At 44.2% G+C, this 27816-nt stretch overlaps 1 protein-coding gene across 1 annotated transcript in view; it reads left to right on the top strand.

Annotated features, from left to right (window-relative positions):
* Positions 1-2839: 2839 nt before the first annotated feature.
* Positions 2840-27816, top strand: part of Grb2 (growth factor receptor bound protein 2) — an 81878-nt gene continuing 56901 nt past the window's right edge. The window contains exons 1-2 of the mRNA XM_006993629.4: positions 2840-2977; positions 11647-11851. Of these exons, the coding sequence (XP_006993691.1) occupies positions 11774-11851 (78 nt within the window). The 5' untranslated portion in view covers positions 2840-2977; positions 11647-11773. The remainder of the gene's footprint in view (positions 2978-11646; positions 11852-27816) is intronic.

Raw genomic sequence — 27816 nt, 5'->3', positions numbered from 1 at the left:
TCAGGCTGGCCTCGAACTCACAGAGATATGCCTGCTTCTGCCTCCTGAGTGCTGGGACTAAAGCCACATGCCACTACCATATTTGGCCCTATTTATTTGTTTTTGAGACAGGGTCTTATTTTATTTTATTATTGTTTTATTTTTATTTATTTACTTATTTAGTTTGTTTGTTTTTCTAGACAGGGTTTCATTGTGTAGCTCTGAGTGTTGGCTGTCCTGGAATTCATTCTGTAAACCAGGCTGGATTTGAACTCCCAGAGATCTGCCTGCCTCTGCCTCCTAAGTTCTGGGATTAAAGATGTGCTCCACCACTGCCCAGCTTTATTTTTGTATTTCTGTCTTTTCTTCTTTTTTTAAAAAAATTTATTTTATGTATGAGTATTCTAGCTGCACTTATGCTTTTATGCCAGAAGAGGGCATCAGATCCCACTATAGATGATTGTGAGCCACCATGTGGTTACTGGGAATTGAACTCCAGACCTCTGGAAGAATGGCCAGTGCTCTTAACTGCTGAGTCATCTCTCCAGCCCTATTTTTGGATTTCTTACTTACATCTTTTCCTTAGAATTTTTTGAGATAGGGTCTTACCATGTAGCTCAGGCTAGACTCAAAACCCCTTTAAATTATTTTTTTATTGTATGTGCCAGTGGCTTGCCTCCAAGTATGTATGTGTACTACATGTGTGGCTGGTGCCAGAAAATGGTCTGGATTCCCTGGAACTGGAGTTATAGATAGTTGTTAGTGCCATGTAGGTGCTGGGAACCAAGCCTGGGTTCTGCAAGTGCTCTTAACCACTGAGCTATCTCTCCAGCTCTGTGGACTCAAAAGTCTTGATCCCCTTGCCTCAGACCTCCTAGTACAGGGCTTCTCACTTTCTGTATCTGAGTGAGCTGAAGACACTAGCTGTCTTGTGGAGGCGCTGTGACTTTGGCATCCAGGGGGTAAGCCCGAGATCCTCTTGTTATTGTCACCTCCCACCAGACCCCTCCTCCAAAACCTCCCGGGTGCATGTCATTTGACACAGAAACCGAAGACGTGCATCTCATTACTCACCCCGAATCCCGGAGTCCACCCAACGTGAGACAGTGTTGGATTCGATCGCTCTCCTTTCTGCTGTCCCATTGCATGGTGATCTTTGTCTTTCTAATTCCTATGCCACCAGATAATGGCTCCCTCTTCTGGAACTGGTCATTCTGATATGCAGTTCAGGGGCACTTAGGGCCAAGTTCTTCTCTTTCAGACTAAGTCACTCTGTCCAGATTGCAAGCTGCTGGAGGCAGTGGCTTCACCTTTTACTCTGAAAGGCACTTTCAATGCAAGTGATGTTCAGCCATCACTTGGTCAAAGAACAACTCTTTTTCCTCATTTCAGTGGACCCATCTCTGTCCTACCAGAGGCTCGCTCGTGTGTTCTCTGTTTTGCTGGCTTCTAGACAACACATTAACATTAGATGTGTTCTGTGCTCTCCTGTAATTGGAACTGAGAGTTACTTCTCCAAGCTTCATCTCCCCCATACTCAGCAGCCCCCGAACAGGAATCTCTGTACTTTGCATCGCCTGGAACACGACTTTCTCACGCCTCCATGCCTGTTCTATGTGCCGTTCCTTTGGCCGGCTACGAGCTCACCCTGGCTCCTGCGCTGCGGAACTCCTACTCACCCTCCAATACTCAGCGTCACGTCACCGTCACCTTTGTTAAGTCTTTTATGCAGTGGGCAGAGGAACAGAGCCAGCCCTCTCTTTCTCTTTGGCTTCCTCAGCATTTCCCCAAATAGCTAGAACAGTACTAAATCATTATTTACTTAAATGCTTAGAAAATTATTATTATTATTGGTTTTTCAAGAGAGGGTTTCTCTGTGTGACAGCTCTGGCTGTCCTGGGATTTGCTTTGTAAACCAGGCTAGCTTCGAACTCACAGAGATACGCTTGCCTCTGCCTCCTGAGTGCTGCTGTTGAGATCAAAGGCGTGCGCCACCACGCCGACTATTTGTATTATCTTTAATTATGTATAAGTGTTATAGGTGTGTGTGTGTGTGTGTGTGTGTGTGTGTGTGTGTGTGTGTTTGCATAAGGGTGTGTGCAGGTGAATGCTGGTGTCAGCAGAGTCCATAAGCACTAAATCCCCTGGAGCTGAAGTTACAGACAGTTGTTAGCCATCTGATGTGGGTGCTGGGTAAGGAACTCAGGTCCTCTGGAAGAGCAGCGAGTGCTTTTAACCTCTGAGATGTCTCTCCGGCTCAAGATATTACTTGTTTACTCTTCTGCTGCTACTGTTGGCCGAATTGCTTGAAGGCCAGGATCTCCGTACGTCGTTTTATCTTCTTACCCAGCACAGTGCTTACTTACAGTAGTAGGTATGTAGTTCAGTCAATCATCTAACACTGCAGGTTGTACGGACCAGATTCCCCAACAATTCTAGGCCTGGTCCTCTATCTGGATTGAGCCATCCTGGGATCTCTTTTCCCTTCTCCCTCTTTGCCTTGGTTTGGTAGAACGGGAAAGGACCGCGATCCAAGTGTGGAAAGTGTTATTCCTCCAAGACAGAGTTCTAATTCACTTGCTCCGGCACCCAGAGGGTTACAGAGACCCAGGGGCGGAGCCAAGCCCGTGCCACCTGCTGCGGGGTGGGCTGGCGCATGCGCGCAGGCACCCGCTGGGCTACCTGCGGAGGCCAGCCGAGAAGGGGCGCTTGCGCTCTGGGCCTTTTCCGCCGGGGGAAGTCTCGCGGGGGCGGGGCGCGGCGGGGCGGGGCCGCGTGGGGAAGTTCTCGCGGGACCCTGCCTAGGAGCGGAAGCTCGGCTGCTGCTGCTTCAGCGATCGGGCGGCGGCGGCGGCGGCGGCAGCGGGAGCGAGGCTGAGGCGGGGACGGTGGCCGGGGCAGCGGGAGCCGCAATCGGGGAGCAGCAGCGGGGTTGGCGGCCGCGGGCGGCAGCGCAGGGCGGGCCGGGCTGGGCAACGGAGCGGACCGCTGCGCCACGGTGAGTGCACGAGAGCGGGCGGGAGGAAAGCGGGAGCTCCGTCGTCCCGGCGCCACGGCGGGCAGCCCGGGCCCGGTCGGCTTGGGGAGACCGGGGCGAGCCGTTCGCGGGCCGAGGCTGGCTCGGACCTGAGCGCAGTTGCTGCGCCGCCGTCTCCTCGTTTCCCCCTTTGGGGCGCTTCCTTCCTGGTGCCAGTCTTCCTCCCGCTTGGGGCAGAGACCCGGCTTGTCGGTGAGGTCTCGTGCCGCGGCCGTCCGCCTTGGCGCAGAGGGAGCCGGGAGCAGCCGAGAGGCGCAGGGTGCTGTTCTGAGTCAGGCTGACTGAGCCCGGGAGGCGGGGGATTCGGTGCCGGCTGCTAACGTGGTGATTGATGCTCCTTTGACCTGCAAAGCAACCACGTCACCATCTTTTGGCATCTTGCGGCGGAATTGTGTGCGGGAATCCACCGTGTGTTAGAATGATTGTTACCCGGACCCGTCGACGGGTCTTTGTCAGAGCTGGGCGCGTCTGTTTTAGAACTACTTGAAAAATACTTGTTGGGGAAAAGCAGCAAGCAGCAGCTGATGGGAATGCTGGGAGGAAGGATTTCAGCGAGAGAACCCCGTTGGTTCAAGCCTGTTTGTAGCGCTCCGTATGAGCTAGAGTTTGTTTAGAAAGTGATTTTTAGGCTATCTTCAAATGCAGTTGCAGTCCAGTTTGCCTGCGAGCCGAAGCGCGCTCCAGGTCCGTCTTTCGGTTCCGTTGACACTCAGAAGAGGCTGGAGAAATTGGTGCTAGAGAAATCGGCATCATTTTGACTTCCGCACCCTCTTTCACTTTGTTCTCCAGTCTTTTCCTTTTCAGTCTCCTTTCCACTCCATTTGTAACGCTAGTCATTGGCCCCTCCGCCTCCTTTTTAAAAATAATCTACTTCCCCTTCTTGCTGTACCTCCGTTATAGTTTTTGAAGTTTCTGCCCCTTTTGGCACTGTTAATTTTCTCCGTCGTTCCAAGATTCCTTTTTCTTTTTTCAGGAAGATACCTTTCCCCGTTTTCATTCTTTTACTTTTAAAACTAACACTGTATTGGTCTGCTAGCCAGAAGGGCTGCTCGGGCGTCGGGGGTGGGGGGTGGGGACTTGGGACTTGAGTTCTCCCCTGGGAACTAGGATACTCAAAGGACTGAATTCATTCCTAAGTCATCCTTAGCGCCACTAGATCACTAGTGGATTTTGCCCCTTTGCTTGTATTATTTGTTTTAGTGTTTTCTTCACAGAGCATGCTTCTATGCCTAGTATTTTCTTTCTTCTTCCCTCCCGTGTCTTTTCATTGTTAGTAAGGAAGATTGAGTCGGTTTGGGGGCCAAAAGACTTGGAGTTTTTAGTATGGCTAACAATTGTCAAGTGAAAATCAACTATGGAATTTATGAATTAAGAGAGCTTGAAAAATATAAAGGAACAGAACTTTAGAAAATTTGTGAATTAAAGCCTACCCGTTCTAACTACTGATTTAGTCAGCAGGCTTTTAAAAATGATTTATTTTATTTTTATGTGGGTGAGTGTGTTTTGCCTGCATGTATTATGTACACCATGTTCATGCCTGGTGCCTTCAGAGGCTAAAAGAGGACAAATACCCTGGAACTGGAGTTACAGAGGGTTGTGATTTGCCATGTGAATGCTGAGAGTTGAACCCAGATCCTCTGAAGAGCAGGCAGTGCTCTTAATGAGCTGTTGTTACCTCTTTAGCCCATCTGTCTAGCTCAGTTGTTGGGTTTTAAGTACTATTTATTGGTGGCACTAAGGGGTGTCTCAGCGATTTCGTTATGTCATGGGTGCAGCCGCACTTGTATGTAGCATTATGGAATGTTAGACCAGGAGAGTGACTACAGAGCCGCCATGTTCCTGACAGCAGTTGCGACTTACTAAGGAGCTCCACACCACCCCCCACCCGTCAGTGATGACTGAGATTAGTTGTTTTGTGTTTGCCAAAGTTGGTTTTTCCCCAGAATTGGGCCAAGTTGAATATGTATCATTTTTATTTTGTCCAGACACAGTGCATTTTCTGAAATGCAAAATTTAAAATTTGCTTAAGACGCCACTCAGATTTTAGCAGTGATTCTTAAAATTTGTATGTATTAATTTACCTGCCAATAAATTTGCTAAAATTTTTTTTAATCCAATTACTTTTTTGAGGTAAGGTCTTGATTTATATATAGAGTCCAGGTTGGCCTCAAACCTTTTATATAGTTATTTACTTGTTTGTTTTGAGGCAGGGACTCTTTCTATAGTTCTGGCACTATGTTAACCAGGCTGGCCTCAAAACACACAGAGATACTTCTGCTTTTCAAGTGCTGGGATTAAAAGTGGGCACCAATATGCATAGCCCTGGCTTCAAACTTTAAATCATCCTGCTTCAGCCTTACCTCGGTGCTAATGCTACGATATTTGGTGGGGATTTTTTTTTTAATTGGGTTATGGTAGAACTCCAGCAGTGTTATATAATGTAAATTTTCCCTCTAAGATGGAAACATTTGAAAGATTCCATCCCACTGGGAAGCTTTTTTAGTAGGAAGGCAAATAACTCAAAATAGCTGCAGGAAGTCCCTGAAGCTGACCAGATTCTCTAGGCCCCTCCTGCCAGAGTAAGCAATGGAAACAGTCCCTTTTGGACCAAGAGAAGCAGAGTTGCAGAGAAGACTCTTTAGACGAGACCAGCTGCTTGGAAGAAGCAGAAACCAGCCAAGCTGCCGGGAAGAGGTTTAGACCAGAGTCACTTGGAAAGAACATTCTCCAACCTGTTGAGCTGCCTGCAGGCTGTGCACTGTGCTCCAGGTTCTCAGCCTTTGTGAACTGACAGGCTGGGGTGGGCTGTCTTTGAGTCATTTCTGCTCCTGTGAGTAACCCCTCACCCATATGCCTGTAACTCACGCCAATAAAACTCACTGGTTCACCAACTTGGACTTTTGTGGCTTCCGTACTTTGGTCTATTGTGGGCTCTCTATCTGGGGTGAGTAGATGTGTGTTGTATCTTCCACAGGAAAAGTTTTACCACATGTCAAGCAGGCGCCCCACAATGAATTAGTCCCTGAATGTGTCTATTTAAAACAGACAACTTTTTAGGCTTGCATTAAAACTTGGATTAAAAGAGGAAATTCCCCGCTAGGAGGACCTCCTGCGCGATGGCCAAGCTCATGCTGCACAGTGGAGCCACTTCCCTAGCAGTTCAGTACTTGTTCTGTTTCCAGTTCTAGTCCTGGGAATTGATCCTGGGACCTTGCACATGGTAGAGAAACGCTCTACCACTGTGCTGTGCCTCAAACCAGTGATTAATTCTTCTGTTTTTAATTCATCTGTTGTAACCTCAAGCTCATTATATAGCCGAGGGATGACCTTGAACTTCTGATCCTCTTGCTTCTACCTCCTGAAGTGTTGGGATTACAGATGTAAGCCACCACACCCCATTTATATACTGCTGGGGATCAGACTCAGGGCTTGTGCATACTAGGCAAGCACTCTACCAACTAGGCTACATTCCCAGCCCCCATAGTTGGTTCTTACATATATAAAGTAGTAGTAAGACCAATATGGGGTGGTTTAACTTTAAAACATATATGTCTCCCAGGTACCGAAATGGAGCGAAGCCTAGTGCATAGAGCTTGCTAAGGAATACTTTACCATTGAGTGTGTCTCAAACACCTCCCTTTTTGTTTTGAAACAGCGCCTCATGTAGCCCAGCCTGTCCTCAGACTTGCTGTGTAGCTTACACAGAGGCTGAGATTACAAATATGTGCCATTGTGCCTTGAACCCAGGGCCTTGAATATGATAGTCAGGGCTTTACTGATGAGCATCATCAACAGCCCCAGGCTCAGTCCCAGTTTGTAATAATAGGCTGTTAATGTGCATATCATAGAGTTCTGAGTTCATGTATGTAGGTACCAGTTCCAGGCTTATTGTCACATGTAGACTTATAGTGGAAAGAGCCATCATCCTGGTTAATATCTTAACCATCAGAATGTTTTTATTAGGTAGGTGCTGCTGTCAGCCTTATTTTCCAGTTGAGGGGCACTAGGGTTTAGAAAATGGAAGTGGCTTCTCTGGTGTCATTTTATTTGCAAATGCTAAAAGGGATGGTTGAACTCAGGCCTTACGCCAGAGCATCTGTAAGGCCTTCGGTTTGCGTTGAGGGCGCCACATGGAAAGTAATAGTATCTGTTACCGACTAGTAGAAAGAACAGTTGTTAGCCGACCAGTTTCAATCATATATTCATGTATTATATTGCTTTATACAAATTGGAGGAAGTAGTATTGGGGGAGGTGTTGGGATATGGCCTTGATATGTATGCCTGGCTGGCTTCATGTGTAGCTTTGGTGGCTTCAAATTTTCAGTGATCCTCCTGCCTCAGCCTCTTGAGTGCCCCTCTCTGCCTTTGTTTTGCAGTTTTTTAAAACTTGGAAATATGTCTTTCTGCCTCTGGAGAAGATCTCCCTAGATAAGTAGTACTGATTCATGGGTGTGGACTTTGCCCCATACTTGTGTCATTTTTAGTAATAAAAATCTGGGAAGTAGAATTGCTTAATCAGGGGTACAGCTTAATTCCCATCTAGAATGTAGATGTTAATGGTTTTATATATCAGCTGCAATGTCTAGCATATAGTAACTCCTCAGTCTTGAATGAGTGAATATCTGATAGAATAAAGAGTCAAAATATTGCAGGTTGGATAGTGTATATCTTAAAAAACATCAGTAAGTACACAGAAGAAACCTTTTTAAAGATTCATTTTTATTCATGTGAATATGTGTGCGTCTTGTGTGTTTGCCAAGTGTGTGCAAGAGGCTAGAAAAGGTGTCGGATCCTCTGGAACTGGAGTTTCATGTGGGTCTGGGAATCAAACCTGGGTCCTCTGGAAGAACAGCAAGTACTCTTAACCACAGAGCCATCTCTCCAGCCCTGTTTTTACATTTTTTTTTAACATTTATTTTGTATGTGTGTTTGTGTGCATCCGCTTCTATAAGTAACACAGTATCTCTATCAGAAAATAACTTGAAAGAGTTGATTCTCTTTTCATTGCATAGGTTCTAAGGATTGAACTCAGGTCCTCGGGTTGGGGAACAATAGACTGAGCCATCTTGCTGGCCCTCTGTTTGTTTGCTTGTTTAAATAGGGTCTTGCTCCTGACTGGCCTGGAGCTTATTTTGTACAACCATGCTGGCCTCTAACTTGCCGTGATCCTCCTGCTTCAGCTTCCCAAAGTGCTAGGATTATATTGTTGGCTTTGCTTTGAAAAGCAGTAATCAACAAAACTAAAAAACTGTCCTTGTCAAGATACCATGTAGCAAAAGGACATGCATTTTAAGTCAGTCAGAATTTGAGACATTTGCAGCACAACTGAACTGCCGTAGAAAAAGTACAGGGTCAGGCAGAGAGGAGGCTTACGTAGTCCATAGTGTTTGCCAAGCATGCAAGAGCCCTGCACTACAATTAACAGAGTGTGTGGTGCATGCCTGTAATCCCAGCACTTGGTAAGTGGAAGCAGAAAGATCAGTTCAGGTCATCCTTTGCTGCTTAGAGTTGGAAGCCAGCTTGGGCTACAAGAGATGCTATCTCTAAACACCAGTAAGCAGTGAGATAGTTCTTAATCCCTGCTTTGTCTTAAAAAACAAAACACAAATGTCTGACACTTGTGAAAGTTGAAATTGAATTCAAGTAATCACTTAACAGAAAATCAAACCAGAGCCATTGAGATGGCTCAGCAGGTAACCGTGCTTGCTACCCTGGAACCTACTTGGTGGAAGGAAAGAACTGACTCCCCAAAATCTTGACATGTAGGTGCACATAATACATGTACAAACGCAAATAAATGTGAGAAAATCAAATCAATAATTCCATGTTTTCGGCAAATACGCATTTGACTTAGAAAACCTGAAGAGATTAGGTTATTCATAACAAAGGAATCCCAACCTTCCATTTTGTAGCAACAAAACTACACACTGTGCTGTACACAACACCATTTAAGGGAAGATCTGAAGACAAACGTGTGCAGTGATTTACACACACATGCGAGCACACCCCACCTGGGGACTGAACCAGGTTCAGGTGTGCTGAGCACCTGCTTTCCTCTGAGCTGTTTGTCCAGCTCCCACCAGAGTTGATGCTGCTGTCCTCCCCAAGAAAAGGAAGTGGCAGGGCACATTAGCAGTGCCTAGTGAAAGCGTCTCTAGACGGTTAGCACACAGTAAAGTCTAAGAAAGGACAGTTTTAATTGTTGAAGTGATAGGGGAATTGTATCTGAAAATGTAGCCTAAAGGATTTGGTAATTCTCTCTTTAAATTCTCTCTCCCTCTTCATGGCACTAGGCCAGCAAAGCTTAATGTTGAGTCTTCATGGTCTGGAGAGGTAGGAGAAATGCCATTTATTCAAGCAGTGAGCCTATCAGTTACACCTATAATACTTTTAAACAAGACCCAGTTTTCTGACCAGAAAAATGGAATAATAGCTACCTTTTTTTTTTTTTTTTTTTTGGTTTTTTGAGACAGGGTTTCTCTGTGTAGCTTTGGAGTCTGTCCTGGAACTCACCCTGTAGCCCAGGCTGGCCTAGAACTCACAGAGATCTGCCTGGCTCTGCCTCCCAAGTGCTGGGATTAAAAACGTGCACCACTACTGCCTGGCAGTAGCTACCTTCTAAGATAGATTGAGCCGGTAAATCAGATTGTGTGTGTGTGTGTGTGTGTGTGTGTAGTGCTTTGGATAGAGCCTGACAAATAAGTCACTGGAAGTTAAACAACAAAACAAATGCAAATCAAAGCAGTGAGTTGTCAGGGCCGGAGAGATGGCTAGGAGGTAAAGAGCATTTATTCCTCTTCCAGGGACCTATGTTTACATCCCTGCACTCATACAGGGCAGCTCACAAACTACCTTTAATTTCAGCTCCAGGGAATCCAACACCCTTTTCTGGTCTCCTTGGGCACCAGGCATGCACATGGTACACAGATGCACATGCAGTCAAAACACCCACACATGCTTAAAGATTGTAGATATGATTTAATCCATGCGAACTAACTACAGAGAATGTATTGGGAATTTAAATCCTTACAACGGGCTAATGTTTCTATTTTTAATGCTTTTATATTTGCTAGGACTTCTTCCTTCTCTTCTCTTGAGAGCACCACATAGACTAGTCACGGTATGGCCGTGAAGAACGAGCAGCATTGTGGTTCATTAGGGTGATGGCCTTCAGACTGTCCTGAGGACTTCCCCCTGACGATCTCTCCTCTGGCAGCACTCATGTCATCCCTGAATATCCCCAGCTGTCCTCTGCTTAGCCCATTCACAGCTGTATGCTTGATTAAGGCTCCAAATGTTAACTTTAGAACAAAAGAATAATAATTATCCGGGCCCCTCAAAGTGAGCTGCTAGGTAGTAATTATCCAAGAAAGGTGCCACTATAAATAATCTGCCTCCATTCTGCAGGGCTCTTGATTGCCATTGTTCAGTTTATATGGGAACTGTGACTGCAATCCAGAATGGGGGCTTCATTTTCCCTTAGGTATGCAGAGATCCAGGTTAGGCCCCCTGTTCATGGCCACACTGTCCCAGGTCACTGTCACCAGATACACCGCGGAGAAGTTCTGACCTATGACATTCACCTACAGAATCCTCTCACTCAGTGCAGGGCTCTCCTGACTGAGGAAGGCAGCTGAGGGAACTGGATGAAGCTGGGGTCGGACCATCTGGCACCAGCCTGTACTTAACCTGTCCCCAGAGAAGACACTTGAGGTGGGGGACGTGCGGTCTCAGCACTCCGGGGGGCCAACCAGGAGGATCACCTCAAATTCTTGGCCAGCCTGGTGTATAAATAGGGAGTTCCAGGTCAGCCATAACTCGGGTGTGAAACGTTTCCTTTCACTGCCCCTAATATAACTTGATAGCTCAGATTTGCCGAAAGGAACTACTTTTAAGTATAAATTAGAACTTCAGCTCCGCTCTTGTGCTGTTCAGAAGCACAGTAGAGGCTATTCCTGAATGTTAAAACCGGATCGCGTATTTCAAGGACTAGAGTCTGGGTATTTTGTGCAAGAGCAGATTTCCCCCTCCCCAGAAGAGTGCTGAGCTGAGTCCTCTAATGACCAAATGATAGGTTGGGCATGGACAGTGCTGGGCCTCCTTGTATCGTTGTGGGTGGTAAAGAGCATTCTAGGATCGCTCTCGCCCCCCTTGAGAACAGGTGAAGGTTTAGTTTCAATAAAGAGTAGAGCCGCTCAAGACCCAAGTCCTTGGTGGCTTCTGAGGGGGAGGGGGAGTGCCCTGCTTCTCAGGACACCAGCCGGTGAGGAGGAACGGGAGGGGGGCCCGTGTGACCACCCCCGGTGCCTTGGGTGCAGGGGGTGCTAAGGGGTGTTAGGGGAAAGGCTGAGACCGACGCCGGCTCCAGAGCTTGCACCCTGCGGGAAGGAAGAGGAAGTGTATTCTGGAATAGCTTAAGCAGCTGCCGCTATTGGCCGCTGGGCCTGTCAGTCGCCTGGGGCTGAGGCAGAAAAGAGGAAGAAGGAGAGCTGTTGCCTGGAAGGGAGGAGGAGGAGGGGGCTGAGCCCAGCGGAGCCAGGGGGCGTGGGGGCTGGGAGTGCAGGCCAATTGGCAGGGCGGGGCTGCCTTCGATCTGGCCACTTCTCTTAATCATCGCTCTTCTGATTCAGGGTGGCATTGTGTGTCCCAGTGTGCCAGAATAGCCCCAGAATCGGAAAGGCTGAACCCAGAGCTCTTCAGCAGGGAAGATTCCCTTCCCCCCTGCTTCAGGCTGCTGAGCACTGAGCGGCGCTCAGAATGGAAGCCATCGCCAAATATGACTTCAAAGCTACTGCTGACGATGAGCTGAGCTTCAAAAGGGGGGACATCCTTAAGGTAAGTGCTGATGTGGTTGCCTCTCGTGCTTGGCTGCCTTCCCTCACCGTGGTAACACACAAAGAAGCTGTGCTCGCTCTTCCCCCAGTGCACACTTTGAACATTTGTCACCAGGTTTGATTGGATAGCTTGCAGTAGATGCCGAGTGGATCATTAAATGTGGCCAACAGAGTTGGTGTGATGTGTGCTCCGTAACTGCCTTTGTGTGATGTCTGTCTGTTTATTGATACAGGGGAGTCAAAAGGGATATGAGTGATGGCTTTACCTTGTGAAATTGTATTTATTTGAAAAAAAAAAAAACCAACAAGGAATTTTTTTAAATCCTAAACATGAATTATTTATGTAAAAGCATTCCTCTAGTCTTACTGGGATAGCCAAGAGAATCTGCATTTTGTGATGGGATCCTAGTAGATTAGAAGCTGCTTAGGGAGAGGGTGAGCGTATATGCACAAACTCGCTGAGGAGTTCATTGCCTTTTGTTTCTGAAAAAAAGAATGGAGTTCTACATAATAGTGTTTAACTGGCCCTTAGACAAGGCAGATTCGGCTTTCTTTAGAGGAACTTGAGCAATTGCTGCAGATTAAAATCGAATTGCATAAAAAATGGATACAGATTAGAAGTGAACCACTTCACAGCTGGCAGCTTATTGACCCTGCTATGACATGGGCATTGGCTCCCCACCTGGCACATGGTGATTTACCCAACTGACCGAGCACTTGCACTTTTGGGCATCACTTTTCTTTACGGGGGTGAGTTTTGTCTAAGAGTGTGTGGACTCTGAGTGGGGAAAACTGAAGCCTAATGTTTTGAGTTCTGCCCATGTCTCAAGTTTTGATATTCTTTCCTCAGAGCCTTAGCTGGCAAATCCCAACAATCTAGACTTTTTTTTTGTACTACCAGAGTAATGTTCCTTGATTTTATAGAGGATGAAAGTGACAATATGATTTATAGGAAGAACTATATAGACTCATTATGTGAACCTATTGATAGTTAATGTTTGCCCTCAGTGCTCAAAGTGAGGGAGTGTTATTGTATGACAGAACTTTTCCTGAGGAGATGCCACACACATGTCTACTCAGCCCAGATACAGAGCCCACAACAAACTAAAGTATGGACACCACCAAAGTCCAACTTGGTGAGGCAGTCAGTTTTATTGGATTACTTACAGGAATGTGGGTGAGGGGTTACTTGCAGGAGCAGAAATGACTCAAAAGACAGCTGCATTACCACGTCCCACCCCAGCCTGTCACAGTTCACAAAAGCTGGGAAACCGGAGCACACTGGACCGCCTGCAGGCTGCTCAGCACTTATCTCAGCCTCTTGCAGGCAGCCCTGCTGGTCCCTGCTTCCTCCAGTCTGGCTCAGTCCTCTCTCAGCCCTTCTCCCCCAAGCCTTTCTTGCAGCACAGCTTCCTGAGAAGGAGATGCTCAGCTTTTATTGTTTATTGTGGCCGGGAGGAGCCTCGTGCATCAGGTCGGTTTCAGGGACTTCCTGCAGCTATTTTGTGGCGTTTACCTTCCTGTTTAAAGAGCTTCCCTGGAGGATGGAATGTTTCAATCTCAGAGGAAACTGTTACACCTTTTCCACATTAAGGAGCTGGGCTCTGAAAGTGTTACTGGGGGAGGGGGGGGGGAGTTGGCTCTCAAGTTCCCCGAGTAGTGTTAGAAATGGTAGGTGAACTGCACATAAGGTGGTGCGGGTGGCTGGGAAAGTAAGCACCTCTGCGGTGACATCAGGCTCTCTGAGAGCTTCTGAATGTGAGAGATGCATAGAAGCAGCCCTGGCTTTAGAGCCTTTGCTGGTTTCTTAGAGTGCTAGAACTCCGAGAGAACTCCGGCTACTAAACTCCTCGTTGCCATTGGTACAAAGGTTATTTTCTCTGTGGTTACTGTGTATAGTAGACAGTCCACTTGTGTTATCTTATAAGGAGGCTGGTTACTCAGACACTCAACATTGGCAACTTAAACAAAACCCTTAAGAACCAAGTTTTGATTTGTTTTATTTGGTTTGGTATTTTGGAGACAGTCTTTTTTTTTTTTTTTTTTTTTTTTAGCCCAGGCTTGTTTAGAACTCACTATGTAGCCCAAGATTGTAGGTGATCTGCACCATGCCTGACACGGTTTTGTTTTGATGTGCATGGAATTCCCTTTTAACTTACCTAGTGACTTACACTGCCACTCCCTGATGACTGGCTCTTAAGCTTGTCCTATACCTAGACCATAAATGTTTGACAAGTCGTTCATGTTCTCCTGGGAATTTTTATGATGAGGAAGGTGAATCAGAATGTTCCTTCCCACTTACTTTCACATTCTATTTGGGAGAGAAAGCCATACACTTGATTCTTTCCAATTTGGTAGATAACTGGGATATGAAGTCATAATGCCATTATTGCTTTTGAACAGTGGCCATTAGCTGCTTGTTAGTAATCTTGTGGCTTTACTCCAAAAAGTGAGTGAGGGAGTATGAATGTGTGTGTGTGTTGATACAGTGGTTGCCCTTTGTCTCATAGCCTGAAACAGCTTTATGAAGAGAAGGGACGTGTTCTGTGTTAAGAGCTGTTGGTAAAACAAGCAAGCAGTTTTCTTCCTTCCTTCCTTCAGGGAGTAAGCCCACATCATCACTTGCTTGGATATCATTTGATAGTTCTGGCCTCATAAAAGGGGCTGGAGTGGTACGTAACACTTAAAATTTGATTGAAACAGATATTTGTCGTCCCTTTTCTTTTCTTCCTCTTCTTGTTGTTTCTTCGCTTGTTCTATTTTGAGATGATACATGTGTTACCCATGCTGGTTTCAAATCATCTGCTTTTGTTACTTGTCCTTACCTATCTAGGCTTGTGTTTTGCTTGGAGAGCAGAGGTACTGGGACTTAAAAAGCTTTTCTTGCAAGCTTCAAGCCTCTGCATGGTTGAACTGCAATTAAGTCCCCATCGTTGTGGTAGAGGCTTGCAGTGGGCCCTGAGAAAGGGACTGGGGTGGAGCTCGATAGAGCAGTGCTTGCTCGGCATTCGAGAGACTCTTTGTGTCTGTAGCCTTTGTCATACCAGACTGCCATGTAGTCAGTGTGTGTCCTCAGGTCCTGCTGCACGCGGATCCAGAGGCCATTTCAAGCCCATAGACCTTTGTGAATTCTATTACAGCTGCTTGCTTCCGTTCTGGAAGGGGCTAGCACTCCAGTCATCGAGGTATCCTCTGGCTCACTACCTTTACTATCCTCCTGAACCGCTTGAGAAGTAGGTCTTGGGTTCATTTTCTGCCTTTGGGCATCTGTCTGTCTGCTGCTTGGCCTAGTTCAGTGTCATGTTTACTGAGCATGCCTTGAACCAGACTCTGTTCCCTGCCTTGACTGTTGGGGAAGAAACCTAAGCTACACTTTCTGTCTTCAATAGCTCTGAAAGAAAAACACATCACTGTACTAAGCAGCCCAAGACAGTGTTAAGTTCTAGGGTTTTAGAAAAGGAAAGGCCCTTTTAAAACCCCTTAACTTATGCCGGGCGGTGGTGGCGCACGCCTTTAATCCCAGCACTCGGGAGGCAGAGCCAGGCGGATCTCTGTGAGTTCGAGGCCAGCCTGGGCTACCAAGTGAGTCCCAGGAAAAGGCGCAAAGCTACACAGAGAAACCCTGTCTCGAAAAACCAAAAAAAAAAAAAAAACCCTTAACTTAGATTTTAAGGTGTTGGGGTTTTTTGGTGTTTTTGTTTGTTTGTTTGTTTGTTTGTTTGGTTGGTTGGTTGTTTGGTTGGTTGGTTTTTCAAGACAGGGTTTCTCTGTTTAGTCCTGGCTGTCCTGGAACTCACTTTGTAGCCTAGGCTGGCCTCAAATTCTGAGACCACCTGCCTCTGCCTACCAAGTGCTGGGATTAAAGGCGTGCCCTACCACTGCCCTGCCTAGATTTTAATTTTTACATCTATTTATTATTGTGCGGGGATGGGCACTTGTGCCACAGCCTGCGTGTGGAGGTCAGTCCTTTCTCTCCTTCCACTGTGTGGGTCCTGGTGCTCGACCTCAGGTCAACAAGCTTGGTGGTGAGTCATTTTACCTACTGAGCGGCCTCACCAGCCCCAACTCGGCCTGTATTGGGGGAGGTGTAGAGTCCCAAGCCTGGAATGTTCTAGTCTTCATTGTGTGATCTAAGTGCCAGTGTAGGTATTGGCTATTAGGAATGGAGGAGGATGCTGTGAGAGATGCTAAAGGGGAAATGATGGTTTTCTACCTGGCATCCAATGGTGTCTGCATCTCCTGTGGTCCAGGAGGACTGCCCACTGGTGAGCACAGCTCCATCTGCTTGGCTGGTTTTATCACAGCTGCAAGGCCTATATTTCGGTATAGAAGTCTCATTTCAGGTATTTGAATAAAATATGTAAAGAAATAAAAAGTAAGGCTGTTTTAAAACCTAGTATTGGTATACTGAGAGACGCATTTATGATCACCTATGGGTAATGTCGTTCACGAAACTAGAACGTTGTGTTTTAAGTATTTTTTTCTATTCCCACCCACCCACTCACCCCAGACAGGGTTTCTCTTTGTAACAGTCCTGTCTGTCCTGGAACTCACGCTGTAGACCAGGCTGATCTCTAACTCAGAGATCCGTCCTGCCTCTGCCTCCCAAATGCTGGGATTAAAAGTGTGTGCCGTCAACACCTAGCATGACATTAACGTCTTTATGGCTGAAAAAAAAATCTTTATATATAAAGTGCATTTTCTTTTTTTTTTTTCTTTTTTTCTTTTTTCTTTTTTTTTTTTTTTTTGGGGTTTTCGAGACAGGGTTTCTCTGTGTAGCTTTGCGCCTTTCCTGGAACTCACTTGGTAGCCCAGGCTGGCCTCGAACTCACAGAGATCCGCCTGCCTCTGCCTCCCAAGTGCTGGGATTAAAGGCGTGCGCCGCCGCCGCCGCCGCCGCCGCCGCCGCCGCCGCCGCCGCCGCCGCCGCCGCCACCACCACCACCACCACCCGGCATAAAGTGCATTTTCTTGATTCTGTTATTGGACATCCCTGTTGGTTCCCTGACTTAGCTGTTGTGACTAGTCCTGGGGTAAACACCGATTCAGATGCCTTTGATATTTGACTTGGAGTCATAAGGAAATGCTAGAGGAATTGGGGTAACTTGATTTATTTTTTATTTTATTTATTTGTTTATTTTTTAGACAGGGTTCCTCTGTTAGCTTTGGTGCCTGTCCTGGAACTCATTCTGTAGACCAGGCAGACCCCAAACTCACAGAGATCCACCTGCCTGTGTCTCTAGAGTGCTGGGACTAAAGGCGTGTGCCACCACTGCCCAGCAGGTCATGTGGTCTCTTTATTTTAGATTTTTAGTTTGTTTTTCAATTTATCATTGTCTTTATGTGTTTTTAAATTTTGCGTTTGTACGATGTGTATATGAATGTGTCACAGTGTGTGTTTGTTTGTATGATGTTTGTGAGTGTGTTACAGTGTGGATGTTTGTATGATGTTTGTGAGTGTCACAGTGTGTTTGTATGATTTGTATGAGTGTATCACAGTGTATGTTTGTATAATGTATATATATGAGTGTGTCACAGTGTGTATGTTTGTATGTTTGTGAGTGTGTCACAGTGTGTATGTATGATGTTTGTGAGTGTATCACAGTGTGTATGTTTGTGAGTGTGTCACAGTGTGTTTGTATGATGTGTATATAAGTGTGTCACAGTGTGTATGTTTATATGTTTGTGAGTGTGTCACAGTGTGTGTTTGTATGTTTGTGAGTGTGGCACAGTGTGTATGTATGATGTTTGTGAGTGGCACAGTGTGTATGTTTGTATGATGTTTGTGAGTGTGTCACAGTGTGTATGTGTATGAGTGTGTCACAGTGTATGTTTGTATGGTGTGTGTATGAGTGTGTCACAGTGTATGTTTGTGTGGTGTGTGCATGAGTGTGCTGCAGTGTGCATGAGGAGGCCATGAAACAACTTTGTTGAGTCAGTTCTCTCTTTCCTCAGGGTGTTTTTTTTTTTTTTTTTTAATTCTATTAATTATGTTTGGGGTATGTTGTGAACATGTCACAGCATGCGTGTTTAGGTCAGAAGAGTTTGTTGCTATTGGTTTGTTCCTTCCATCATGTGAATCCTAGGGATTGAACTTGGGTCATCAAGCTTGGTGACAAGAGCCTTGACCTGCTGAGCCACCTCATCACATCGGCTTTATCTTTTGTTTTTACGGAATGGCCATACTGATTTTCATAGTGACTGGAGTAGTTTACATTCTCATCAAGAAGTGTATAAAGGATTCTCTTTTGTCCAAATAGTCAGCATTTATTGTTACTCTTTCTTTTTTAGATTTTTAAATTAATCTTTATTTTCTATATATGAGTGTTTTATCTGCCTGTATCTCTTTGCATCACATGTGTGCTGCGCTTGAGGAGGCCAGACAGGAACATCATTCTGACTGCGGTGAGGTAGTGTCTCTGGAGTTTTGTTTGGCTGGTTGGTTTTAGTTTATTGAGACAAGGTTTCTCTGTGTAGCCCTGGCTGTCCTGGAACTTGCTCTGTAGACCAGGCTGGCCTGGAACTCAGAGATCTTCCTGCCTCTGCCTCACGAGTACTGGGATTAACGGCGTGCGCCACCACCATCTGGCCTTAGCTTGATTTTTAAAATGACAGTTTGTCATATGAGTTCTCTCAAGGCAAATAGATTTATAGTCACTTTGTCAGCTGAATGCAGAATTTCCAAATGGATGCTGAGAATGAACTTTCAGTTCCTACGCTTCTTGAGGAGCTGGGATAGAGACCACTTCCCTCTTCTGGGGAAGAACTGACTGAGGACATGTACTGTTCCCCTGGGGTGTCACATTCTGCCTCTTTGGCAATAGGTTGAGCAGACACCGTTTAAGGAACTCTGGCTGCATGTTTGGACCTTAAGAATTTTTCCAGTGCACTAAAGAACTGATACCATTAACCTCGTAAAGGGCTGACACCGTTAGCTCCATAACGTGGATGTGTAAATAGGCTCAGAAACAGCCCCTAGAGCTGTGAGCCACCCAACATGGGTACTGGAAACCAAACTCCAGTCATAAGGCAAAATCGATCTGTGCTCCTAACTGCTGAGCCATCTCTCCAGCCCCTGGTTTTAAATCTTTTAGGCTAAAGTGCACCATAGTCAGTGTTTAATATCAAAACTTTGAGGCCTTAAAAAAACAAAACAAGCTGGGCAGTGGTGGCCCACGCCTTTAATCCCAGCACTCGGGAGGCAGAGGCAGGTAGATCTCTGTGAGTTCGAGGCCAGCCTGGGCTACCAAGTGAGTTCCAGGAAAGGCGCAAAGCTACACAGAGAAACCCTGTCTCGAAAAACCAAAAAAAAACCCTAATGACTGAGGAAAATCTTGCTCCACTTGGCAGGTACTCTGATTTTACCACGTACTGGATGTGGTATGAGAGACAGTTAGAGTGTATTGTAAGGAGTTATACTCTGTAGCCTGCTCTACAAAGCAAGTTCCAGGACAGCCAAGGCTACACAGAGAAACCCTGTCTCAAAAAACAAAACAGAAAAAAGAGTTAGATTCCAGGCTAGACTCTGAATCTTAGCTCTTCTACTAGCCAGTTGTCATCTTGGACAGTTGGCTTAACAATTTTGCATTTGGTCCTCCCATCTGTAAAATGGGACTAATAATACCTGCCTTCCTAGGGCCACCATAAAGTTTAAAAGAGCTAACATGCTAGTGTGTTTAAATCCGTGACTAACATACATAGACTGTAATTGGCTAGCTGCTCTTAATTTTACTAATAGATTCAAGAGCACAAACAGTGTCGGAACTCCTAAAGTCATTCGCCTCTACCCACTAACCTGGTAAGTGTGTGTCTACTGTTACCTCAAATTCTGGTCTGCTAAACCCTGTCCCAGAACTCAGGGTATTTATTTGGTTTTAGTTTTGGTTTGAGACAGGGTCTCACTATGTAGCCCTGGCTGTCCTGGAACTCTCTGTAGACCAGACTGGCCTTGAACTCAGATCTGCCTACCTCTGCCTCCCAAGTGCTGGGATTAGAAGCATGAACCACCATGTATGGTGGTTCACTTAAACTTACTTTAGTTATTAGAAAGAACTAGGAAACTCCGAGCGCTATATAAACCTCTTTTAGTACTGTTTCAGAAATATTCAAGCTTTATCATTACGCAATACAGGCTGTTGAAATGGCTCTGTGGATAAAGACACTTGATGCCAACACTGGTGAGCTGAGTTCCATTCCTGGGACCCACGTAGTGGAGGAGAGGATTGGCTCCTGAGAGTTGATCTCTGACCTCCACCTGTGCACCTGGCTTGGCAGTACATGTGTGCACATGCGTGCATGCAGGTGGGTACGTGTGTAAGTGGATGTAGCTGAACATGTAGCTCAGTGGCATAGTGCATGCGTGCATGACATGCGCAGAGTCCTGTGGTTCCTCTCCAACACTGGAGGAAAAACAAAACAACTTCAATATGCTGTTATTTTCTATATTTTACTAATTTTTTAGTGGTTACATAATATATCAAGGTAAAGTTCTTTAATTGACTTTCCTAGTTCCCTGTTGCTGGGTTTCTTGATTGTTTCTATTAATAATTTAGTTCTTAGTCTCAAGGGGGCCTTGGGTACTATGTTGTCCTGCTGTCTGACTCCTGGACTGATGTCACCTGCTTTAAGACCGTTACTAAGAATGCCCCAACTTCTCATCCAGGGTAGATCTAACAGTGGTCCATCTGTTTGCTCCATTCTTAGTCCCCGATAACAACAGGACGTTGTTTCAGAGTTTGACAGTGTTTTATGGGACTGTGATAACCCAGATTTGTGAAGTGCCTAAGCAGCTTTGATATCTGAAATGGTTGGTGTTTTTCTGAGAAATGTTTTATTTTGTGCGTTTAAGGTGATTTTTGCCTTTCTAACTCTGTCATGAAGCTAGTGAGTAATTATAACACTAGAGAAATTTCACATGTATTTCTAGATACTTTGTAGTTTTTGTTTTTTGTTCCTGTTTTTTGGTTTTTGTTTTTCAAGACCGGGTTTCTCTGTGTAGTTTTGGTACCTGTCCTGGAATTCGCTCTGTAGACCAGGCTGGCCTCCAACTCACAGAGATCCGCCCCTGGCTCTGCTTCCCAAGTGCTGGGATTAAAGGTGTACGCCACTGCCGCCTGGTTTTGTAGTTTGTTTTTGAGACAGGGTTTTTGCTATATATACTTGGCTGGCCTGAATCACCATCATACTAGCCTGGCTCTAACTCAGAGAGATCTGCCTCTGCCTGGACTAAAGGTGTGCACCACCAATGCTGACTGTATTCTGTAGTTTCAGTTCTGTTTTCCTTCTTTGAACCAAGTGAATCTCTTCTAGACAGATTTCTTAACAAATGTCTAGAAAAAAAGTGGAAAAACAAACTAGGTTTTGTTTAGTTTATGTTGCAAGTGTGCTTTAACGTTAAGAAGCTGTGCTGGGGGATTTGAGAAACAGGTAGAATAGGTAGTAAACCTCCTCATTCACCAGCACGCGCGCATTTTCAGTGGTCTGGATGCTGGATGGCTTGTGGACGACTTTTACTGTCCGGCCAGCATTTAACAATAGGTGTATTTGTAACATAGACGTTTGTAATCAGAAAAGGCATAAATAAATAGGTACCATCTCCAGATGGCGGTTACAAGTGACTTTTCATTGTTGCTGGGTAGCCCTCTGGCAGTCCTCTCTGGCCTGAAAGTCACAGACGTTCTCCTGCCTCAGCTTCCCAAGGGCTAGAAACAGGCGTGTGCTCTTGTTAAAGTGTAACTGGCTCTCTCTAACGATCCAGTTTCTTTATCCCAGTTTGATTCCTGTCAAGCATCAGTCTGCTTCACTATGTCAGTTTCTGCAGTGTTTGCTTTGAAAGTAATTGAAGACTTGAAGTTTCGAACAGCTTTTTAATGTTAATTCATTTAAGCATTGAGTATTAAGTAAGGAAAGCGAGGTTATGCTTTTTCTTGTGGCCAGATAACTTTTTTGAAATTAAGTAAATCTAGAGTCATCATTGGAGAACTTAAAACTACCCCCCCCCCACCAATGTTTAAGTTTTGGAAGTCTTCAGGAAAAAGCATTAATATGTACAGCCGCCATCACTATTTACTACGTGCAGCTGTTATCATGATTACTGTGGTCTCTGAAAGTCCAGGGGCGAAAACCAATAATAAAACTGAGTTCCAAATGCACATAATGGAAGTAAGCAGGTATGTCAGTTGTGGATAAACAGACAGGGTGTCTGTTTAAGTGTCCTGCATCCCTTTAGAGACCGTCAGGGTTTTGCAGCAGTCAGGATGTTAGAGAAGACTTTTCTCAGTCACTGAATCCAAATGGAACCTGGAATTTGTCAGTTTTCTGAAATGTTGTTGTAACAGCATCTACATCAGACATCTACCTGGGTGAGTTTGTGACCAATGACCTCACCTAATACCCAAGGTAGAAACTGATAGACCCGATCTCCTAACTGAGGTCACTGTGGAGACCCACCAGTGTGCTTTCACGTGTCCTGGAGTTGGGAAGTCACTCTGTAGGTCCTTATCTGGGCCTTGATGAGGTGATCACGCCCACTGGGCAAGCTGCTGACCTGTGCTGCAGACTTCAGGATTCACTGTTAGTTTGCTGGAGCCGAGTGTGAAGGCTGATTTTGGCTCATCTTTCCCACCTTCCTGCTAGGTCACAAAGGTCCAGCAGGAAGGACACACTCCTCATCTGCATAACCACAGGTGACCCAGTCAAGTTATTTTCTGCTCTAAACTTGGTTTGAGGTGTGTGTGTGTGTGTGTGTGTGTGTGTGTGTGTGTGTGTGTGTGTGTATTTATTGAGATGCAGTCTTGATACGGTACTCAGATTGGCTTTGCCTCCTGCCTTATCTTCCTGGAAGCTGGAGTAGCCACACTTGCCACCACACCTGGTTTCCTGAACCCTTGGTTTTTGTTCTGTTTTAGATCCACAGTCTTATGTCTGGGTCTCAGTTCATGGTCGTCCGTCCCACTTTTGCTTTGCCAGTGCTGGGATTGTTCGTGTATTGTTTATTTTTTGAGACAAGGCCTCACTGTGTGTCCCCAGCTAGCCTGAAACTCACTGTGTAGACCAGGGGACACTGTTGTTCGAATCTAGATGGTCTTTTAATAAAAAACCCGGTACCAGATATTGGGGTGAAAGCTGAAAGAGCAGAGAAGCAGAGCCACCACCTATTACCCCACCAGCTCCACAGATCCTCTGACTGAAATCCTGAGTCCTCACCCAAAAGGGTCTCAACTGAACTGCCTTAGTTCCTGTTTCCTCATGTCTTTGTTTGTTTTTCGAGACAGGGTTTCTCTGTGTAGCTTTGCGCCTTTCCTGGAACTCACTTGGTAGCCCAAGCTGCCTCGAACTCACAGAGATCCGCCTGCCACCACCGTCCAGTTCCTCACTTGTCTTGTATACTTTTCTCTGCCAAACATCACTTCCTGGGATTAAAGGTGTGTGGCACCACTGCCTGGCTCTATGTCTAATTTAATGGCTAGCTCTGTCCTCTGATCCCCAGCTAAGCTCAATTGGGGTATATAATATATCTACCACACTACACTTGAACTCAGATTCATCTGCCTTCGCCTCTCAAGTGCTGAGATTAAAGGTGGGCATGCCTGTTCCCGACTCTTTTTTTTTTTGCTTTTGTGTGTGCTGTTTGTTTGAGAGAGGGTCTCACTATGTAGTGTTGATGTAACCAACCGTCTTATTAAATAAGAAACACAGAAACAATGTAAAAGAGAAAGCCGAGAGGTCAGAGCTCAGAGCTAAAATCTCACCCTTCCTCCTGCTGTCCCAGCTTCGCGAAAAGAGATCTACCTCCTGTCGGTTCGTATTTTTAAAGTATGTTGTTCTGCCTTCTCATTGGTTGTAAACCCAAACACATGACTGCCTCGTCACTGTCTGAATGTACAGCCCCCTAGGTCTTAAAGGCATATGTCTCCAATGCTGGCTGTATCCCTGAACGCACAGAGATCTTATGGGATTAAAGGCGTGTGCTGCCACCGCCACACTCTTGCTATGGCTCTAATAGCTCTGACCCTGAACACACAGATATCTATGGGATTAAAGGCGTGTGCCACCACCGCCACACTCTTGCTATGGCTCTAATAGCTCTGACCCCCAGACAACTTTATTTATTAACATACAATCAAATTAATATTTCAGTACAAATCAAAATAATATTTCAATACAATTAGATTACCACCACATTTCCCCTTTTCTATTTTAATAAAAAGAAAAAAAGCAAAAGGTTATGACTAACAAAAGAAAAACTATATACAAAAGTACAATAACTATATACAATATATACAAGTAATAAATACCTAAACAGGTATTTGACGAATCAGAGAAAATAATTCCATTATCTATCCTATTTTGATAATTCCAAGATGTATCTAATGTACTTTCTATCCTAATTAATTTTCAACTATAACTAACTAATCTTCAACCATAACTAACTAATCTTCAACTCCCTCAGAGACCCAAGAAGGGAATAATATTAGCTAACAAAAATAAAAACAGGAAGTGCATGCAAGCAACTTCCAAAAAAATTTTGTGAGTTGACAGAAACAGCCAGCTGCCTGGGCAGTCACCTGAGGTTTCTCCGCAGTGTTGGGGCATCATCTTCAGCCTATAGGCTTAGTGTATCTGACAGACTCATTTGTGAAGTAGGATGTACACAAGGTCAACAGTTCAACCTCACATTGGGTGAGAGCAGTCCACGTACCAGAAACACCTGAATTCCACTAGTGTCCTGTCATGATTCAGGATTTTAAATTCTGGAAATTGTTGACAGTTTTTTAATTCAGCTGTCCATTCTTCTTGGCTGTGTATATATGGCTTCATCTCAGCATCCCCTTCTTCTCCACATCCCTCTATTAAATGCCGGTCTACTTTTGAGAGGCATGAGCTTTCAGCTGCTGTTCCATTGTACAACAGAATCCATCGGCCCTCTGCCTGTTAAGCTGCCTTCGAAGAAAAGGGCACCGTACCTTTTCCGGAGGCGAAGGCCACTTCAGGGATGGGGCCATATTGTCCTGGCCTCAGAAGATGCCTTTTGATAAAGCCATAACCACACTTGTTTTGGCAAGAATCAGTAGTCCCTTGTTTCGTGATCTGTCTGTCCATATTGTCCTGTTGATTCGAGGATACTCTGTTGTCCAGTGGCTAACTTTTGCCAGAATGAAAGTTGACTCCATATGCAGTTTCTTCAATGCCCATATTTTCTCTAAAGTAGATTGGTACTGCCAGGAGCTGACATGTCTCAAAAAAGAAAAATTTTCTAAGTTATTAAAACATTTTAAATGCCATATTCTGTAGATCTCTGAAGGGTTTGAAGATGACCTGTCTAAAACATCTCTGCTCAATTTTTAAAACATATCTAATATGACTACAAGTTCTATTGTAATGTCTAACTACTAACTTTCATTTCTTTATATCCTAATAGTTGATAATAATAGCATTCAAGGATCAGAAATTTGCATTACATTGTTAAATGGATGGAATAAATACAATTAGAAATATACATATAGCATTTTCTAACAATATCAGTTTCAAATTTGTGTACAATATAAAACAATTCAATCCAATGTAAAGTATTTAAAACTAGTAATTGTCTTTCTCTTTTCTTTCTTTTTTTTTTCTTTCTTTCCTTCTTTCTTTCTTTCTTTCTTTCTTTCTTTTTTTTTTTTTTTTTTTTTTTTTTTTTTTTTTTAAACAAGAACCTTAAATCTAATCTCCTTTGCTTAGCCTTTTTCCTAACCCTTGACAATAACTTGTAACCAACCCCCCTAAATACTGAAAATTATCCCAGACCCAGAACCCATTAAAAAGACCAAAAAACCACCTGCCCCACACCACCTCTTTGGGAATGTGGGCGTCGTATTCTTAAAATTGCTTCCTGCTGGGTATGGGCGAAGTTTTCTTTATCCTGAAAGAAAAATTTTAGGTTAATTGTCAAATTCTAGGAGAGGTAACTATATCCTTCATTATCCAGTCTGTGTATAATGCCAAAGTTGAGGGTTTATCTGAAGTCCTTATTCAAGTAGTCTTTGAGACTGGATCATCTCAGCTAGTCATCTCAAATTTGCTCTGAGCATCTTGTAGTTCAAAGCTGATCTGTGGATGATGTTTGTCAGCTTAATGATATTATTATTGTCCACGTAGAATTGTTGTTGTTGTGGGGCCCCATCTTCTTTCTGGAGACTTCAGTTGATGTTAGGCCAGGCCGTGATTTCCTGCAGAAAACTGATAAGAGACTCGAACACAAAAATATATATATGCAGCTAGCCTTTTTTCTAGAATTAGTTAGTACTCTATGTGACCATTCATATCTTAATAAAGTTTAAAATGTATATATATATATTAATCTTGTAAATTTTGATATAAAATTTATACTTTGAGAAAAGTTTAAAGAATCAGAATAGAATCAAAGAGTTGAGGTTAGTAATAGAATAGTCCCTTAATTAATTTTGCTTTTGTCCTGTACCATAGCAGAAATGGCTCTTATTCTGGCATGATACAGGGAGTTTGCATTTTCCTTTTAACAACATGCTTGAGTTTAAAGAAGGAGAGAGCCATTCTCCAACTCCAAAGTCAGCTTTAAATTTTAATTGAACTGGGACTGTTAGAAGACCAATAGTGTTAAATCTTTAAAGAAAAGCAGAAACAAACATTTAGGAAGACATAAAATTTTTTCAGATAATATATACCCATACACCGTTTCACTCTGTTTCTTGGGATAGATGATTTGTCCCTTTTCTTCAGTTGTCTCATTTGTCCAGTGTTCTTCAGATTCCTTAACCTTCATTCTCCTAAAAGACAAAAACAAAAACCTTTCCCCAAGACTAATTTTGGGGATGTTCCTTTTTGGCAAGTTATTATCTGATGAAATGAAAAGGCATGTTTTATTGATACAAGTTAGTTTAAATTGGATGTTCATGCTGGTTGATGAACTATCACCTCCTCTAATTAAGAGGTCTCTCTTGTTCAAATCGAACCTTTATCAATTTTGATGGTACCCACAGCTTATCTTCTCCTGTAGAAACAAAAGCAAAACCACGTCCCCAATGTAATACATACCCTGGTTTCCATTCTGAGGTCAGCACATCCTTAAAGTATATAGGCTGATTTAATTCTGTAGTTTTTTCTATTATCCAATGTCTCTCTGCAGCTGTTGTTCCTTTCTCATTGGCATTCAGAAAATTCAAAGTTAGAAGAGCATTATGCAGTCTATTTCTGGGGGTTTTTGTTACCCATTTCTGTTTATTTAACATATCCTTTAGAGTTCTGTTTGATCTTTCTATAACTGCTTGACCTGTAGGATTATGTGGTATGCCTGTAATATGCTTTATATTGTAATAAGCAAAAAACTGTTTCATTTTAACAGAGACATATGATGGAGCATTGTCAGTTTTGATTTGTGCAGGTATACCCATGATGGCCATAACTTCTAGCAAATGAGTGATTACAGAATCAGCTTTTTCAGAACTCAAAGCAGTTGCCCATTGAAATCCTGAATAAGTATCGATAGTGTGGTGTACATATTTCAATTTTCCAAATTCTGCAAAGTGAAACACGTCCATCTGCCAGATTTCGTTTCTCTGAGTACCCTTTGGGTTACATCCTGCTGGTAATGGCGTCTGATTGTAGAAGGAACAAGTAGGACATTTCTTTATTATTTCTTTGGCTTGTTGCCAGGTTATGGAAAAATCCTTTTTTAAACCTTTACTATTAACGTGATGTTTTTTATGAAATTCTGAGGCCTCCAGCACATTTCCTATCAATAATTTATCAATCTCATCATTGCCTTGTGCTAGAGGGCCTGGCAGACCAGTATGGGATCGAATGTGAGTTATATATAAAGGATGATTCCTTTTCCTGATTGTATATTGTAATTGAATAAATAGTGAAGTTAATTCTGAAGCATCAGGGATAAATTCTGCAGTCTCAATATGTAACACCACTCTTTCAGCATACTGAGAGTCAGTTACT

This window comes from Peromyscus maniculatus, chromosome 8, assembly GCF_049852395.1.
Source record: "Peromyscus maniculatus bairdii isolate BWxNUB_F1_BW_parent chromosome 8, HU_Pman_BW_mat_3.1, whole genome shotgun sequence".
In the NCBI taxonomy this organism is placed as follows: Eukaryota; Metazoa; Chordata; class Mammalia; order Rodentia; family Cricetidae; genus Peromyscus; species Peromyscus maniculatus.
Note: the sequence above shows the minus strand (reverse complement) of the source record. Positions and strands in the feature narration are given on the sequence as shown.